At 51.7% G+C, this 17,641-nt stretch overlaps 1 protein-coding gene across 1 annotated transcript in view; it reads left to right on the top strand.

Moving 5' to 3' along the window:
- The first annotated feature begins 419 nt into the window (after nucleotides 1-419).
- rrp12 (ribosomal RNA processing 12 homolog) overlaps nucleotides 420-17,641 on the top strand; it is a 39,387-nt gene continuing 22,165 nt past the window's right edge. Inside the window, exons 1-12 of the mRNA XM_078413263.1 lie at nucleotides 420-697; nucleotides 3,570-3,802; nucleotides 4,832-4,915; nucleotides 6,323-6,399; nucleotides 7,996-8,101; nucleotides 8,479-8,595; nucleotides 8,910-9,048; nucleotides 10,482-10,609; nucleotides 12,067-12,165; nucleotides 12,383-12,474; nucleotides 14,410-14,521; nucleotides 17,357-17,457. Of these exons, the coding sequence (XP_078269389.1) occupies nucleotides 559-697; nucleotides 3,570-3,802; nucleotides 4,832-4,915; nucleotides 6,323-6,399; nucleotides 7,996-8,101; nucleotides 8,479-8,595; nucleotides 8,910-9,048; nucleotides 10,482-10,609; nucleotides 12,067-12,165; nucleotides 12,383-12,474; nucleotides 14,410-14,521; nucleotides 17,357-17,457 (1,427 nt within the window). The 5' untranslated portion in view covers nucleotides 420-558. The remainder of the gene's footprint in view (nucleotides 698-3,569; nucleotides 3,803-4,831; nucleotides 4,916-6,322; nucleotides 6,400-7,995; nucleotides 8,102-8,478; nucleotides 8,596-8,909; nucleotides 9,049-10,481; nucleotides 10,610-12,066; nucleotides 12,166-12,382; nucleotides 12,475-14,409; nucleotides 14,522-17,356; nucleotides 17,458-17,641) is intronic.

Here is a 17,641-nt window from a genome sequence, read left to right as displayed (position 1 = left end):
TAAAACAAAAAGAGATACAGCTCGTGGAAATGAAATTAAAATTAACAGAAAGCAAGGAAGAACAGTTCATTAAATATGATCAATTGGCCTGATACAGAGTGGATCTCTAGTGCAAATATTCAATCAGTAACATCCAAAGTTTAAAGATCACGAAGCAGCAACTGCTCAAGAAATAGTTATAAATGTTAACTATCAACTTATCCAAGAAGTTGAACAAAAATAATTGTTTGCAAACGTTTTATATACGAAGACATCGCAGAGTTGTGAACACTGCCCAGTCTAGCACAGAGAATCTGCATACTAAAATGGCGCTGAAATGTACCAATGACCTACTACGGTTTTTAGAGTCGAGTGGTCTATCTTGCTCCTCTAGTATCTTTGGGCTGCAGTACCGGTATGGGGGGAGGCGCGTCGTGGAGGCGATCCCGGCTGCAGTAGCGCTCCGGCCTGCAGAAAGCGCGGTGTGCGGCCGTGGCTGCAGTACCGTTCCGGCCTGGAGGAGGCGCGGTGTGCGACCGGGTCCAGTATCTGTGGTCGTGGGTCGCCGGGTGCTGTACGATGGCGCGGAGCGGCCGCTTACGATCTGGGGTGAAGCAGAAACTGAACCGCTGGAAGAAGGGCCACAGCAGCGAATCCAACCCGCAGAGCCGCCGCTTTCGCGATGCGGCGCGGAGCCGCTTCTACAGCCGAGCGGCGGGTGAGCGGGGGCGGGGAGCGGGTGCCCATGTGCTGCTCTGCTCGGGCCTCGGAGCTCGTCCACCGCGGCCTGCGGCGGACAGGAGCTGCGACCCGGGGGGGGGAGACTGTGGTGGAATGTTCCAGAAGGTTGGGAGCGGCCGCTGGGCTCAGTGTTGGGGGGCAGGAGTTGCAGGAGGGGGTTGTGATCTGGGGGGTGGGGGCGGACGGACAGAGGGACTAAATGTGTGGGATCGAGAAATAATAAGGGGTGATCACTTTGATCGGACGGTACTCCAACCCCCCTCGATTATGAGCAGAACTTCGAGGAATAAACATGTGGATCAGATTGCTGCAAGAATAATAGTTGCAATCGTTTAACCCGAGAACTGTCTGGGACCGCCATAGTGCTGGGGCTCGAATGGAGTGGAATTTGATTACTGTATGTAGTGTATTGGGAAGTTAGGCAGAAGGGCAGATGACTGAAGTGTCAGTGGAGGAATACTTTTGAACCAGTGATCATTATTCTATTATTTTTTAAATTGTCATGGCAAAGGGTAGTACTAGTCGAAAGTTGAAATCCCAAGTTGCGAAAAGGCCAGTTTTGATGGCATTACGGAGGAACTTGATTAGGGCAGGGCTGGATTGAGCTGGTAGCATCTATATACAAAAACTCTCGTTTGTTTGTTTGTTTGTTTGTTTGTTCCTGAACTACAGTCAAAACGGTACACGATAGCGTGACAATTTTAGGTCCACCTTACTCACCGTCCCTTCGGTGCTAATGGAAGAAGTTTCATTGAAATCGGTACTTTATTTTTAAAGTTATTCACATTTCAAAGTTGAAATCTATCTCCTAGGGAGGGAGGATAAGGGGGGTTGAGGGGGGAGGAGAGGGTGCTGCACCAATGCAGGAGAGGTTTGGGCACAACGGGTCCACATGGTCTAGTATGTTATAAAGGAGCCTTAAATACGGGACAAGGAGACATCACCGCCCGCGCCCCACGTGACCTCACCCAGCCAGCGGCCACGTGCTCCCGCTCCACTAATGATGGCTGCCCGGGCCGGGAGGCGGATTGCAACCTCTGTTCGGCGAACACACTTGTCTCCGCTCTCCAATTACACTCGGCCCCGCTCCCCGAACTCCGTTAATGTTAACGAGCTCCGTTAGCCGACACTGTCGGGGCCTACAGCGGCCTGCGGGCCTAATACGGGACTCTCAGAGAGTGTGTGATGGAGCGGTTTAGTTTAGAGATACAGTGCGGAAACACGCCCTTCGTCCCACTGAGCGTACCGACCAGTGATCCGCGCACACACGAGGGACAATTTTACACATACACCAAGCCAATTAACCTACAAACCTGTACGTCTTTGGAGTGTGGGAGGAAACCGAAGATCTCGGAGCAAACCCATGCGGTCACGGGGAGAACGTACAAACTCCGTACAGACAGCACCTGTGGTTGGGATGGAGCCCGCGTCTCCGGTGCTGCAAGCGTTGTAAGGCAACAGCTGTACCGCTGCGCCACTGTGGGGAGAATGACGGAGGATGGCGAGAAGAGGGCCGGAGGAGTGGGGGCCGAGGGTGCCAGAGAAGTAGAGACAGGGAGGGCCGGAGGAATGTGGAAAAGGTAGGGCCGGAGGAGTGAATAGCGGCGGGACTGGAGGTACAGGGGTGAGAGGGGCGGGGTATGGAGTGCTGCAGCAATGGATGCTGAGAGACATGCAAGGTGTGGGTAGAGGAGGTGGAAGAAGAGTGGAGGAGGAGACAGGGCCCTGGAAGTGAGGAGAGAAGGCCAGGAGATTGGTGAGAAAGAGGGCCCGAGCTTTTGGGATGGGTGAGAAAGAGTTCCAGAATTTTGGGAATATGGGCCAGGAGTAGAGAGAGAGGTACGGACAGGGAGGGGCTGAGAAAAGGCCGAAAGTCTGAGGGAAAATGCCTATAGAAATGTAAAGTAAAGGCCAGAGGAGGGGGGGGGGGGAAAGAGGTTCGGAGGAAATGGAGAGAGCGTAATGGAGATGCGCAAGGGGAGAGTGGGATGGAGAAGAGAAGGGAGAGTGGGACAGAAGACTGGGAATAAAGGGGGGGGGGAGGTAGATTGGTGGAAGAAAGGACTGGAACAGTAGCTATTTGGAGGGATGAAAGTTTGGGAGGCGAGAGGTAAGGTGGATTGGGGAGAGAGACGCCCAGTGGAGTGCGGAGAAGGAGAGAGCCGGAGGAGTGGGGAAAGAGAGAAGACCACAGGAGTGAAGAGAGAGAGAAGGCCCTAGCAAGGAGAGGGAGGGGTGGAGGGGTAGGGAAAGAACAGGCGGGAGGTATGTGGAAGAGTGAGCAGCAGAGGATTCGTGGAGCAAGTGGAAGAGGAGTGGGGAGAGAGCGCCGGAGGAGTAGGGAGAAGGAGGGTCGGAGGAGTGGGAGAGATGGGGGTGGGGGGGGGAATGAAGTGGTGAAAGTGGCCCGGGGACTTGAGAGAAAAGAGCGGATGAGCGAGGAATGAGAGGGTCGGGATGAGAGGGTACACAAGGCCAATTTGCTCCTATGTTAATCCGACCCTAGATTAGGGGTTGTTTTCCAATAAATATCAAAGCCAATATATTCCTGTAAGTGAAGGGCAAGACTGCTAGGAGCAGGAAACCCGAGATGACGAGAGAAAATGAAGTTCTGATCAAGTAGAAGGAGGTATATATCCAGTGTGGGCAAGTGAATCCATGTACCCGTCCAAGTGTCTTTTAAATGTTATTTCAACCTGGAGAATCGTCAGAGTGCCATTAATATCTCCATTCCCTTTTTATTAAAGTTGACCTTATTCTGTATTTGCTCTACAAGTGCTGATCGCCGTACTTTCAGAGGTGTTGTGTTTTTATGATGCTCTTTACCTCTGAATGTTTTTGCTCCTCAGGGCCCAGTGACCTGACTGTGGATGTGCTGAAACTGCACAATGAGCTCCAGTCCAACAGCTTCTCGATCGGCCCAAAGGAGGGGCCAGCAGGAGGGTCGGTGCTGGAGACTGAAGGAGATGCCCTCACTGAACAGACCGGCGGCACCTTCCTCAGTGGCCTGTCGGACTGCAGCAACCTGACCTTCAGCCGAGTTCAGCGCTACTGGGAATCCGGCTCTGCTGCCCACAAAGAGGTGAATGTTTGGGTGGCGTGACGGTGCAGCATGCAAGAGCAGTGTGCTCTTGTTCTTTATCTCTGCTCCCTGGACTAGAACATCAGTAGAGACATACAGCACGGAAACAGGCTCTTCAGCCCAACTTGTCCACGCTGACCAAGATACTCATCCAAGCTAGTCCCATTTGCCCGCGTTTGGCCCATATCCCTCACAACCTTTCCTATCCATGTACCTTTTAAATGTTGTAGTACCTGCCTCAGCTTCACTCTGCAAGGCCTAATTGAGTTTTACAAGTGATCACCAGCCCTGTTCTGCTCACTTTATCTGTTTACATGGTCCTCTGGTTCCTGCCTTTACCCTTCAGCTTCCCTGCTCATTTGTCGATTCTCATCCATTCTCGTTGCCACCGTTCTCCCCTTTCAACAAGGAATGCTGATTGATAGAGGTGTTCAAGGCCTCGGTGATTTAGCTGGGGTAAATGAATCACAGTTGTTGCCTGTGTATAGTTAGAAGTAGAGATCAGGACGTCCAGGCGTGTTGTGGGCAAAACCTTTATATGGAGAGGTTTCACTGTATGGAGACGGATTCACTGCGGCAGTTGTCGTGGAAATCGAATCATTCAGGCATTCAGAAGAGAATGAGAGTATTTACACGCAATGTGGGAATGCAAAGGATCTGCAGGGGATTCATGTGCCAAATGGCTTTAAAACAGGCCCTTCGGCTCACCGTCCACACCGACCAGCGATCACTGCACACTGTAACACTATCCTGCACACACCGGGGACAATTTACAATTATACCAAGGCAATTAACCTACAAACCTGTACATCTTTGGAGTGTGGGAGGAAACCGGAGATCCCGGAGAAAACCCACACCGCTCACGGGGAGCACGTACAAACTCCGTACAGACAAGCAATCATAGTCAGGATCGAAGCCGGGTCTCTGGTGCAGTAAGGCAGCAACTCCACTGCTTCTTTTCACATTAGTCTTTGGTTCCATAATATGTGTACAGCTGTGTAACATTTGCTGTGTGTGTTTATTTTATAGATATGTGCGGTGTTTGCTGCTGTCACTGAGGTGATTCGCTCTCAAGGAGGGAAGGAGACAGAAACAGAGTATTTTGCTGCATTGGTGAGTTTGTGCCTGTGCCCGTCACATGCCCAATGCAAGGGGGTCCCCAGAATCAGGCTGGTGCTGTAAGGCTGATGCTTCACTTGCGCAGGCTGGCCAGGTTTCAGATACACTTGTTTAGGTCTGTGCTCGCTGCGGCTGGGGGGGAGATATTTGAGGGAGGGTGAGGTTGGCATTTGTACCAGCCATGAGGGGTTATGAGGAGAAGGCAGGTGAATGGGGTTAAGAGGGAAAGATAGATCAGGCATGATTGAATGGCGTAGTGGACTTGATGGCCAAATAGTCTAATTCTGGTCCTATCACCGATGAATAAACAATTTTTAGAACACTGAATCTCAACAGTTTTGTTTTCAAAACTAATATCTGTGCTTTGAATATTGTTATTTAAAAAAATGTGGTCTGATGATTTCAGTTCACAAAGTCAGCGTGCAAAATGGTCACAGATTCACCAGCAATCTGTCATTGGGTGGGCCACTTACAAAGGTGGGAGACGAACATTTCCCTGTGGAATGGAGCAGGAATGGACGTTTCCCCAGTTTCCTCCTGACCGTTCCCGACCTCATTGCACGCCACTGGCCGAGGTAATTCTTAAAGCTGTTCGTTTCACGCTGAGTACCAGAGCTCAGTTCCCCATCAGCCCTGTTCACAGGGCCATTGTCACCAAGCTCTGGGTGAACATGTGTTGGTATTCAGCAGTCTCGCTGCTCTTGGCTTAGTTTAGTTTAGAGATGAAGCGTGGAAACAGGCCTTTCAGCCCACCGAGTCCGCACCGACCAACGATCCCCGCACATTAACACTACCCTATGCATACGAGGGACAATTTTCCATTTGCACCAATCTAATTAACCTATAAACCAGTATGTCTTTGGAGTGTGGGAGGAAACCGAAGATCTCGGAGAAAACCCACGCAGGTCATGGGGAGAACATACAAACTCCGTACAGACAGCGCCTGTAGTCAGGATCGAACCCGGGTCTCTGGCTCTACCACTGTGCTGCCCTTGGTATTTCCCACAGAAGCACGGATGGGAACATGATACTAATTCAGCCCGGGCGGCTGTTCAGTGAACTTGCTCACTATCTGTATCAGACTCTGCATCTTTCCCTTACACACTCAAGTGAAGATTAAGGTCACAGATCTGGGGTCCTGTCACACTGCTTCTGACCTGTGGGCTGTAGATAGTGTGTATGTGTGATCCGTGTGTGGGCTGTAGACAGCATGTGTGTGATCCCATGTGTGGCCTGTAGACTGTGTGTGCGCGTGTGATCCCCGTGTGTGGGCTGTGGACAGTGTGTGCGTGTGATCCTCGTGTGTGTGGGCTGTAGACAGCATGTGTGTGATCTAGTGTATGGGCTATAGATAGCGTGCATGTGTGACCCCTGATACTGACTTCCCGCTGTGCTCCACAGATGACGACGTTGGAGGCGGTGGAGACCGAGGAGTCGGTGGCAGCTGTTGTATACCTCCTGAGCCTGGCGATGAAACGGTGAGTCTAAACATTAGAGGTCTGAGACTCATCAGTGCGTAGGGTGCAAGTCAAGAGTAAAATGCCCCGTGTTTCTGATTAAGGTGGTCTTAGTGTGAATAAGATGCCTCTGGTGGGCCATTGGGAAGATACGTTGACTGCATGTAAGAACCAAGTGTGCACTTTAGGTGTGAGTGTAAGTGTGATGCTCAGTGAACAAGGACAGTGTGTTACTCTGAGCACTCTTGCTTGAATTGTAAGCACAATGCCTTATTGAATGAGCACATAAAAGCAGATTCCCCTCTTCCATTATAGATGAGGCTCTCACTAGGGTCTCCTCGATATCCCGCAGTTCCGCTCTTGCCCCCCCCCCCCCCCTCTCCCATTCGCAACAAGGACAGAGTCCCCCTTGTCCTCACCTTCCACCCCATCAGCCGTCGCTTACAGCATATAATCCTCCAACACTTTTGCCACCTCCAGTGGGATCCCACGACTGGCCACATCTTCCTATCTCCACCCCTTTCTGCTTTCCGCAGAGACCATTCCCTCCGCGACTCCCTGGTCAATTTGTCCCTTCGCACCCAAACCACCCCCTCCCCAGGTACTTTCTCCTGCAACCACAGGAGATGCAACGCCTGTCCCTTTACCTCCCCCCTCGACTCCATCTAAGGACCCTGACAGTCTTTTCAGGTGAGGCAGAGGTTCACTTGCACCTCCTCCAACCTCATCTACTGTATCCGCTGTTCCAGGTGTCAACTTCTGTGCATTGGCAAGATCAAGCACAGGCTCAGCGATCGTTTCGCTGAACACCTCCGCTCAGTCCGCCTTAACCTACCTGATCTCCCGGTTGCTCGGCACTTTAACTTCCCCCTCCCATTCCCAATCTGACCTTTCTGTCCTCGGCCTCCTCCATTGGCAGTGAGGCCCAGTGCAAATTGGAGGAACAGCACCTCATATTTTGCTTGGGTGGCTTACACCCCAGTGGTATGAACATTGATTTCTCTAACTTCAAATAGCCTTTGCTTTCCCTCTCTCCATCCCCTCCCCTTCCCAGTTCTCCCACCAGTCTCTGACTACATTCTATCTCTGTACCGCCCACTCCCTTGACATCAGTCTGAAGAAGGGTCTCGACCCGAAACGTCACCCATTCCTTCTCTCCAGAGATGCTGTCTGACCCGCTGAGTTACTCCGGCATTTTGTGTCCACCTTCGACTCAAACCAGCATCTGCAGTTCTTTCCTGCACGTAAAAGCAGATGTTGCCTGAAGTGTGTACAAAGTGTCTCACATTAACGTGTGCTGATGTCAACACAGAGAAGTGGGCCGAAGGGCCTGTTTCTTCCGTACTGTTCTATGGGGACAATGGAAACCTTGCTCCTGCAGTGCTGCAGTCTGTCACAGCTCGGGTAACCTGGTGTCTGCCCCCATGTGAAGAGGTAACCCGTTAGGCTGGTGCTTCTGAAGCGCAGAGGCCCCCGAATGCTCCCGCCCTCGCTCTCACCCCCTTCCTCGCTTTCGCCCCTGTCCCCAATCTCCCTCTCTCCCTTGCTCTCGCTCCTGTCCTCACTCGCACCTTCCTCTCACCCCTGTCCACACTCTCGCTCCTGTCCTGATTACAGGGTTCCGGCGGCAGTCCTGAGGAAGGAATTCTCGGCAACAGCGAAGGTTCTGATGCAGCTGCTCGCTGCTCAGACGGGAGCGGGCTCCGCGCTGGCACTGCGGCGGGTGAGTGGCTGGGCAAGGCCGGGCACCGTACCCCCGGGCTGGGACCAGGGTTGGTACGTGGGGGGGGGCGGCATCCTGGGGTGAAGCAGGGCTAGAACTGGGGAGGGAGGAGGTCCTGCAATGCGGATGTCCTGGGGTGAAGCAGGGCTAGAACAGGGGATTGGAGGGGGTCCTGGAATGAAGCGGGTCTGGAGCTGGGGGTCCTGGATTTGAAGCAAGGTTGGTCATGGTATGGGAGAGTCCTGGGATGAACCTGGGCTAGACAGGGGGCTCCTGATGTGAAGCAGGCCTGGTTGTGGGGTGGGGTGTTGTGGGATGTGTTGTGGGATGGGGAGTCGCTGTCTGTGCTCTGGTAACATCTCCCCCCACAACTGCAGACAGTCTGCTGTCTCTCCACGCTGCTGCGCCGGCAGGATGCGGATGTGTGGACCTTCCCCTCAACGCTGCAAATCTACCACGGTCTCCTCAGTATCAGCGTGCACGTCAAACCCAAGGTGAGAGGCCGGTGCTGATGAGAGCTGCCGGTGAGCTGGGGGTTTGACCGGATTGGGGGGGGGGTGGGGGGGTTTAGAGCGGATTGGGGGGGGGGTCTGAGGGCTCTGGCCCCGTGACTACAACCCCCTGCTTTTCCCAGGTGCGTAAGGAGGCCCAGCGCGGTGCCTGCTGAATCCTCAGGGGGCAGGGGATGTGTTGGAGAGGGGGTGGGGCTTTGGGGCGGTAGAGGGGGGGGGGGTGGGGTCGGGTGGACGGAGGTGGCTTGGGTGGGAGCTCTGGGCCCGTGACTACTCCCCTGCCCTGTCCTCCTCAGGTGCGTAAGGAGGCCCAGCGCGGCATCTGCTCCATCCTCAGGGGCAGCGACTTCATGTTTGGAGACTCGGCTCCGCCCATTCACCCAGCCGCACAATCAACGGCCAAGTTCTGCATCAACAAGATTGAGGAGCACGGAGGTGGGTTGGTGGGGGGGGGGGGATCTTGGGAAGGGGAGGGGTGGGGGGGAAGGGGAGGGATGGGAAAGGATGTGGGGTTTCTGGGGAGGGGGGGGCTGGATGAGAGAGGGGAGTAATGGGTGATCTGGGCAGTGGGTGTTCTGGGGAGGGGGAGGTCTGGGAAAAGAGGGTTTGGGGAGGGTTTCTGGGGAGGAGGTTAGTAAATGAAAATGACACCACTATTGGTGCCGCAGTGAGGAAGGATGTATAAGGTTACAGCAGTACTGGGAAAGTGGATGAAGGAATGGCAGGTGGAATTTAATTCAGACGTGTGTGAGGTGTTGCACTTGGTGGGTTAAACTAGAGCAGGGTTTGCACAGTGCATGGCAGGGCTCTGCTAGACTCCATGATGAAGAAGGTGTTTGGAACGCTTGCCTTCATTGTTCAGGGCATTGAGCATAATAGTTAGGATGTCGTGTTCCAGTTGTATGGGTGTTGGCGGGACCACACTTGAGAGTTGTGTGCAGTTGTGGTCACGTGGCTCGAGGAAGGGTGTCATTAAGCTGGAAAGATATGGATAAGATTATGAGTTTGTAGTTGACATGGTTAGTAATTGGTCTGGAGTGTTTGAATTAAAAGGATAGCTTTGGCTTTTTCCTCTGGAGTGTCGAGGCTGAGGGATGATATTATGAGCGTTTATAAACAAGGCATATGGTATGAGGCAACAGGCCATTCAGTGTAATAGTCAGGAAGTCATGTTGCAGCGTTGTAGGATTTTGGTGAGGCTGCATGTGGAGTGTTGCGTGCAGTTCTGGTCGCCCTACTTCAACACGATGTGGAGAGTATGCAGAAGAGGTTTACCAGGATACTGCCTGGATTAGAAGGTATTACCTAGAAGAAGAGGCTGGACTAACTTTGATTTAGTGTGGTGAGTGTCTGGAGTGTTGGTGGTGGAGGTAGATATGAAAATGGTGTTTAAAAGGCTTTTAGGCAGGTACATCGATATGCAGGGCATGGAGGGATACGGATCATTTGCAGGGAGAAGGGATTAATTTAATTTGGCATCATGTTCAGCATAGTCTTCATGGGCCTGTTGCTGCGCTGTGCTGTTCTATGTAGAGGACATAGATTGAAGATGTAGGGGGGACAGTTAAACGGGACAAGAGGAGCATATTTTTCACTAGAATGACGGTGTTTTTGTTGAACAAGCTGCCGGAGGTGGAGGCTGATACAATTACAACATTTAAATGGTATTTGGACGGGTTCATGGATAGGAAAGGGACCTGCAGGCAAATAGGATTAGAGTGGACAGGTATCGCAGTTGGCATGCATTTTGGACTTTCTCTGTGCTGTGCAAATGGTTCCAGAATCATGGGTGCCTAGTACAGGGTGCCCGGATGGATCACGTGGGAGGACCAGGGGTTCTCAGCTGCTGTTAATGTGTGTTCCCGCAGGCAGCACGGAGGGTGCCACCACACTGCACCTGTTGGGGTTGCTGAAGGAAGTGCTCTCGTGTTTCTCCGTCAAATCTGTGAAGTCGTGCTGTGAGACTCTGCTGAGGGTCATGACCCTGGGCAATGTGGTAAGGTGCAACGTTCAACACTTGTAACTCCCCGTTTCAGGCGCACACTCGGCAGGGGAGAGTGAAAGGTCGTGACACAGAGAGGGCATGCTTCCTGGGCGATGAGCCTGCTCCGTGTTCACAGCACTGACTCGTTACTCCGTTCCGTCGCTCTCCATCTCCTGCCGTCTCTTTCCACCAGCTGTTTCTCCAGTTCTGTTTTGAAAGCCACAGTTGCATCTCCTTCCACTATCATATCAGTGTACCCTGTTACTAAACCATCCTCCCATCACTGAGACAACTTAGTCTTTAGTTATTTCAATTAATCCCGCTACAAAGCAAACAGCCACAGGCTCTCCAGTCTCAGAGGGGGAGGGGGGGTGCTGGTGTTTATTAGTCATAAGTGATAGGATCAGAATTAGGCCATTCGGCCCATCGTCTACTATGCCATTCAATCATGGCTGATATTTCCTACCCCATTCTCCTGCCTTCTCGCCATAACCCCTGACACCCGTACTAATGAAGAATCAATCTATCTCTGCCGTAACAATACACATGGACTGTGATGCTACAGTTATTGGGCACTGTCTCGGTGTGGAGCCTGTGAAGATTAGCAGGGTCGGTGTTGACCTTGATACTGCAGTCACTGGGCACTATCTCACTGAGCGGAGGGGTGGGATCGGCTGGGTGGTGTTTACCTTGTTCCTCAGTCACTGGGGACAGTGGAGTCTGTGAAGATCAGCGGGGGGGGGGGGGGGGGCTGGTGTTGACACTAGGTTAATTCCCAGAATGGCGGGACTGTCGTATGTTGAAAGGCTGGAGCGATTGGGCTTGTATACACTGGAATTTAGAAGGATGAGGGGGGATCTTATTGAAACATATAAGATAATTAGGGGATTGGACACATTAGAGGCAGGAAACATGTTCCCAATGTTGGGGGAGTCCAGAACAAGGGGCCACAGTTTAAGAATAAGGGGTAGGCCATTTAGAACGGAGATGAGGAAGAACTTTTTCAGTCAGAGAGTGGTGAAGGTGTGGAATTCTCTGCCTCAGAAGGCAGTGGAGGCCAGTTCGTTGGATGCTTTCAAGAGAGAGCTGGATAGAGCTCTTAAGGATAGCGGAGTGAGGGGGTATGGGGAGAAGGCAGAAACGGGGTACTGATTGAGAGTGATCAGCCATGATCGCATTGAATGGCGGTGCTGGCTCGAAGGGCTGAATGGCCTACTCCTGCACCTATTGTCTATTGTCTATTGACCTTGATACCAGGTGGCTGGGCATCGTGTCAGTGAGCAGGGGATCGGTGTGGACTGTGATGCTACAGTTATTGGGCACTGTCTCTGTGAGCGTGGGCCGGTATAGACCTCGCTGATTGCTGCTGAAGTGGTTGCTGTACCCCAAGGACCACAAGTAGCCCGAGGTGCTGACCCATAAGCCAGCCCTGGTCCCATCTCATGCTGCCTCACTCTGTCCCATTGCAGATGGTCACAGCTTGCTCGATGCAAGCCTTCCACGGCCTCTTTGCTGCTAAACCTGGCCCGTCAACCCTGACAGCTGAGCTGAACGCACAGATAATAACCGTGAGTGCTGGGGATGGCGGTGGGCTGGGGGTTAGGTGGGTGGTGGTTAGAGACGGGTTAGGTCATCGGGATTGGGGGGGGGGGTTAGTTTGGTGGGAGATTAGGGTGGGTTAGGGTTAGGTCAGTGGGTGTTTGGAGGAATGGAACCCCAGGTGGTGGGGGATGAAAGGGGATGATGAGGGGCATTCATTTACTGAGCTGTGTGTTTAACCGACAGGCTTTGTACGATTACCTGCCGAGTGTCAACGACCTGCAGCCCATGCTGGCCTGGCTCACCGTCATGGAGAAAGCTCACTGCAACCTGTCACGGTAAAGATCAAAATTATGCTTGACTAATTTTTGTGGATGTAACAAGTAGAATGGATAAGGGAGAGCTTGTGGATGTGGTGTATCTGGACTTTCAAAAAGCCTTTGACAAGGTCCCACACAAGAGATTACTGTGCAAAATTAGAGCACATGCTATTGGGGTAGGGTATTGACATGGATAGATGGTTGGCAGACAGGAAGCAAAGAGTAGGAATTAATGGGTCCTTTTCAGAATGGCAGGCAGTGACCAGTGGGATGCCACAAAGCTCGGTGCTGGGACCCCAGTTATTTAAAATATCTATTACCAATTTAGATGAGGGAATTAAATGTAACATCTCCAGGTTTGTGGATGACACAAAGCTGGGTGGCAGTGTGAGGTGTGAGGAGGATGCTATGAGGCTGCATTGGTGACTTGGACAGGTTGGGTGAGTGGGCAGATGCAGTATAATGTGGATAAATGTGAGGTTATCCACTTTGTTGGCAAGAACAGGAAGGCAGATTATTATCTGAATGGTGTCAGATTAGGAAAAGGGGAGGTGCAACGAGACCTGGGTGTGCTTGTACATCAGTCACTGAAAGTAAGTATGCAGGTATAGCAGGTTGTGAAGAAAGCTAATGGCATGTTGGCCTTCATTGCGAGAGGATTTGAGTTTAGGAGCAAGGAAACATAGAAACATAGAAAATAGGTGCAGGAGTAGGCCATTCGGCCCTTCGAGCCTGCACCGCCATTCAATATGATCATGGCTGATCATCATCAGCTGGAGATCCTATTGCGGTTGTACAGGGCCCTGGTGAGACCACACCTGGAGTATTGTGTGCAATTTTGGTCTCCTAAATTGTGAAGAATATTATTGCTGTTGAGGGAGTGCAGCGTAGGTTCATCAAGTTAATTCCCGGGATGGCGGGACTGACACATGATGAATGAATTGGTCGACTGGGCTTGTATTCACTGGAATTTAGGATGAGGAGGGATCTTATAGAAACAGATAACAATATTAAGGGATTGGACAGGCTAGATGCAGGAAAAATGTACCCGATGTTGGGGGAGTCCAGAACCAGGGGTCACAGTTTAAAAATAAGGGGTAGGTCATTTAGGGCTGAGATGAGGAAAAACTTTTTCACCCAGAGAGTTGTGAATCTGTGGAATTCTCTGCCACAGAAGGCAGTGGCCAATTTACTGGATGTTTTCAAGAGAGAGTTAGATTTAGCTCTTAGGGATAACGGAATCAAGGGATATGGGGAAAAAGCAGGAACGGGGTACTGATTTTAGATAATCAGTCATGATCATATTGAATGGCGGTTCTGGCTCGAAGGGCTGAATGGCCTACTACTGCACCTATTTCTCTAACACGCACCCAGTCCCTGGCATGGAACATGCGTGTAGGAAACCAGGGGCATGGGTGGGGGGAGCAAGGGATTCTGGGGCAAGGGATTAGTTTGGAGATGAAGGCTGGGGGATTATTTTGGGGGTGAGGGTGGGGATTATGTTCGGGGCAGGGGTTATTTTGTGGGATGTGGATATTTTGAGAGTGGTGGTGAAAGTAACCACGGCAGACATTTTCAGGATAGGGGTATTATGGGGTGGGATATTTTGGTGAAGGTGATGGTATTTTGTGGGGTGGGGTTATGTTCAGGGTGGGGGCAGCTGAATAAAGTTGGGTGTTGGGAGCAAAGTGTACTTCGGGCAGTGGGAGTTGGTGGGTGGGAGAGCTGTTTGCCAGTGGAAGGTGCAGGGCGGTGGGAGTTGGTGTGTGGTTTTCCAGCAGGAGGGTGAAGGGGGGTGCTGAGGGGGGGTTCCGGGGTGAGGGGAGTGCCGGTGGGAAGCGTGGTGCCGATGGGAGGGGGGAGTGCGGTGTGTCAGTGGGAAGGGGGAGGGAGGATGCCGGTGGGAAGGGGGTTGCGGTGTGCTTTGACGCAGCCTGACTGCTCTGTCCCCAGGTTGCAGGGGTCACTGTGCCTGGCTCACCTTCCTCGTATCTTCTCCACGGCCATCAGCTGCCTGCTCTCGCACCACACCCAGCTGCTGTCAGCGGCAGCCGCCACCATGAAGGTGAGTGGTTCGCCAGTGGGACTGACCCTCAGTATTGATGTGTAAGGGGTGGCGCTGAATGGATGGAAGGAAGAGGTCTGAATGTGATTTCAGAGAAGAGGGCATCTGGTCGACTCAGGACGAATTGCCCTCCCACCACAGCTTGTGCTTGGAATAGTGACAGGGTTTGAAATGAATGGTTTCTTTTGCGTGCGTGTGAATGTCTACATGTGTGTGCGCCCATGTACATGTGTGTATGTACATGCATGTGTGCATGTCCTATATTCCTCTGAACTGTTCCTGTCCATGTACATGTTCTTTTGATATGGTTATTGTCCCTGGCTGTACCGGTCCTCTGGCAGCTTGCACCACACACCCACCACCCTGTGTGTGAGTAGTCTGGGTGGGTAATGCATTAGTGGGTAGCACAGATGTCCATGGTGTGTTGAGATATGAAGATGAATCTTTGGGGTATTGATAGAGTGGCAGTCACACTGACTGCATGCTTGGAGATGGTATCATGCTGCTTGCCTTCTCCTGGAGCTGGGTTGGTGCGGACTTTGAGAAATGTCGTAACACCTCCACCTTACAACTGTGGTGGTGGAAAGGATTTGGCTGCATCACTGATTGTACACAATCCTTGAGGTTTTCGACCCGAAACGTCACCCATTCTCTCCAGAGATGCTGCCTGTCCTGCTGAGTTACTCCAGCATTTTGTGTCTACCCTTGGTGTAAACCAGCATCCGCAGTTCCTTCCTGCACAACCCTTACCATTGATGTGTTCATGTGGCTGGTCCATTTGGGTCTCTGGTCAATGATTATCTCTGGATGTTGGCAGCAAGGGACTTAGACAATAGACAATAGGTGCAGGAGTATGCCATTCGGCCCTTCGAGCCAGCACCGCCATTGAATGTGATCATGGCTGATCATTCTCAATCAGTACCCCGTTCCTGCTTTCTCCCCATACCCCCTGACTCCGCTATCCTTAAGAGCTCTATCTAGCTCTCTCTTGAATGTATTCAGAGAATTGGCCTCCACTGCCCTCTGAGGCAGAGAATTCCACAGATTCACAACTCTCTGACTAAAAAAGTTTTTCCTCATCTCTGTTCTAAATGGCCTACCCCTTATTCTTAAACTGTGGCCCCTGGTTCTGGACTCCCCCAACATTGGGAACATGTTTCTTGCCTCTAACATGTCCAACCCCTTAATAATCTTATACGTTTCGATAAGATCCCCTCTCATCCTTCTAAATTCCAGTGTATACAAACCTAGTCGCTCCAGTCTTTCAACATATGACAGTCCCGCCATTCCGGGAATTAACCTAGTAAACCTACGCTGCACGCCCTCAATAGCAAGAATATCCTTCCTCAAATTTGGAGACCAAAACTGCACACAGAACTCCAGGTGCGGTCTCACTAGGGCCCTGTACAACTGCAGAAGGACCTCTTTGCTCCTATACTCAACTCCTCTTGTTATGAAGGCCAACATTCCATTGGCTTTCTTCACTGCCTGCTGTACCTGCATGCTTCCTTTCAGTGACTGATGCACTAAGACACCCAGATCACGTTGTACGTCCCCTTTTCCTAACTTGACACCATTCAAATAATAATCTGCCTTCCTATTCTTACCACCAAAGTGGATAACCTCACACTTATCCACATTAAACTGCATCTGCCATGCATCCGCCCACTCACACAACCTGTCCAAGTCACCCTGCAACCTCATAGCATCTTCCTCACAGTTCACACTGCCACCTAGCTTTGTATCATCGGCAAATTTGCTAATGGTACTTTTAATCCCTTCATCCAAGTCATTGATGTATATTGTAAATAGCTGCGGTCCCAACACCGAGCCTTGCGGTACCCCACTAGTCACTGCCTGCCATTCTGAAAGGGACCCATTTATCCCCACTCTTTGCTTTCTGTCTGTCAACCAACTTTCTATCCATGTCAGTACCCTACCTCCAATACCATGTGCTCTAATTTTGCCCACCAATCTCCTATGTGGGACCTTGTCGAAGGCTTTCTGAAAGTCGAGGTACACCACATCCACCGGCTCTCCCCTGTCAATTTTACATCCACCGGCTCTCCCCTGTCAATTTTGGTATGTGAATCTCATTGAAGGCCAAGATTATATCGTTCCATCCCTCTGGTTAGACGTGGTCATTGACTGATAACGGGTTCTTCCGGTTGTCAACCGTGCCTGATTGTTACTGAGCACACGCTGTGGTCAGGCATGGACTCCACACTGAACCAGTGTGGTCATCGGCGGCAGCTCCGCTCTGCTCTGCTCCGGGTGCATCTGCAACACTGGCAAGTCGACTCTCAGCCATGATCGACTCTCAGCCATGTTCCCTCAGACAAGGTATGACTCCCAGCCTGCACAGGTGTCTCACTAGTCATGGGTTGTCCCTTGCTCTAATGAAAGTGTTGCAGGATATTGAGATGCTGTTCTTGCAGTTGGACATTGGTGGCTGTTGTAGTTAAATATCAGGCCATTGGTGAGCTGGATGCGTTGATGGTGGGGCTAACGGTAATGTCATTGAGGGTGAAGGGAAGCTCAACTGCTGCTGGAGGTGATCATTGCTGGCCTTGGTCTGATGGTATTGCCGGGTGTTCAGGTCTGCCTGCATGGAACCCTGCTGCGGGTGTTGGGGAGGTGGGTGTTCGTGAACATGGTGTGAGAGTTCACGAACTGCCCACGGTGTGAATGTTCAAGAGCGCCCATGGTGTGAATGTTCACGAGCGCCCACGGTGTGAATGTTCACGCACTCCCCACGGGTTGTGGGTGTTCACGAGCTGCTGGTGGTGTGACTGTTCACGGATACCCCATGGTCTAACTGTTCACGAGCTGCAGGTGCTGCTTCAGGAATGCGTGGCTCCGTTCACCACTGACATCGGAGACTTTGCTTCGTCCTCGCCCTCGGGTCCCGCCTCCCACGTCTGCAAGATGTTCAGGTGAGATGTCTGATCGGGGTTGTGAGCCATGGAGTTGACAGAGGGTGTTAGCTTTAGAAAAGCGGATGTGGTGTAATAGACGTAGTGGAGGAAGAATCGTGGGAGTGGATAGCAAATTGTGAGAAAGTCAAGGACAGGTTTGGACTGCGTGTGTGTAAGCGCCCAGAGGGGTGAGTTAACCTGG

The sequence above is a fragment of the Rhinoraja longicauda genome, chromosome 16 (genome assembly GCF_053455715.1).
Source record: "Rhinoraja longicauda isolate Sanriku21f chromosome 16, sRhiLon1.1, whole genome shotgun sequence".
Lineage (NCBI taxonomy): Eukaryota > Metazoa > Chordata > Chondrichthyes > Rajiformes > Arhynchobatidae > Rhinoraja > Rhinoraja longicauda.
This window is presented reverse-complemented; position numbering and strand designations above follow the sequence as displayed.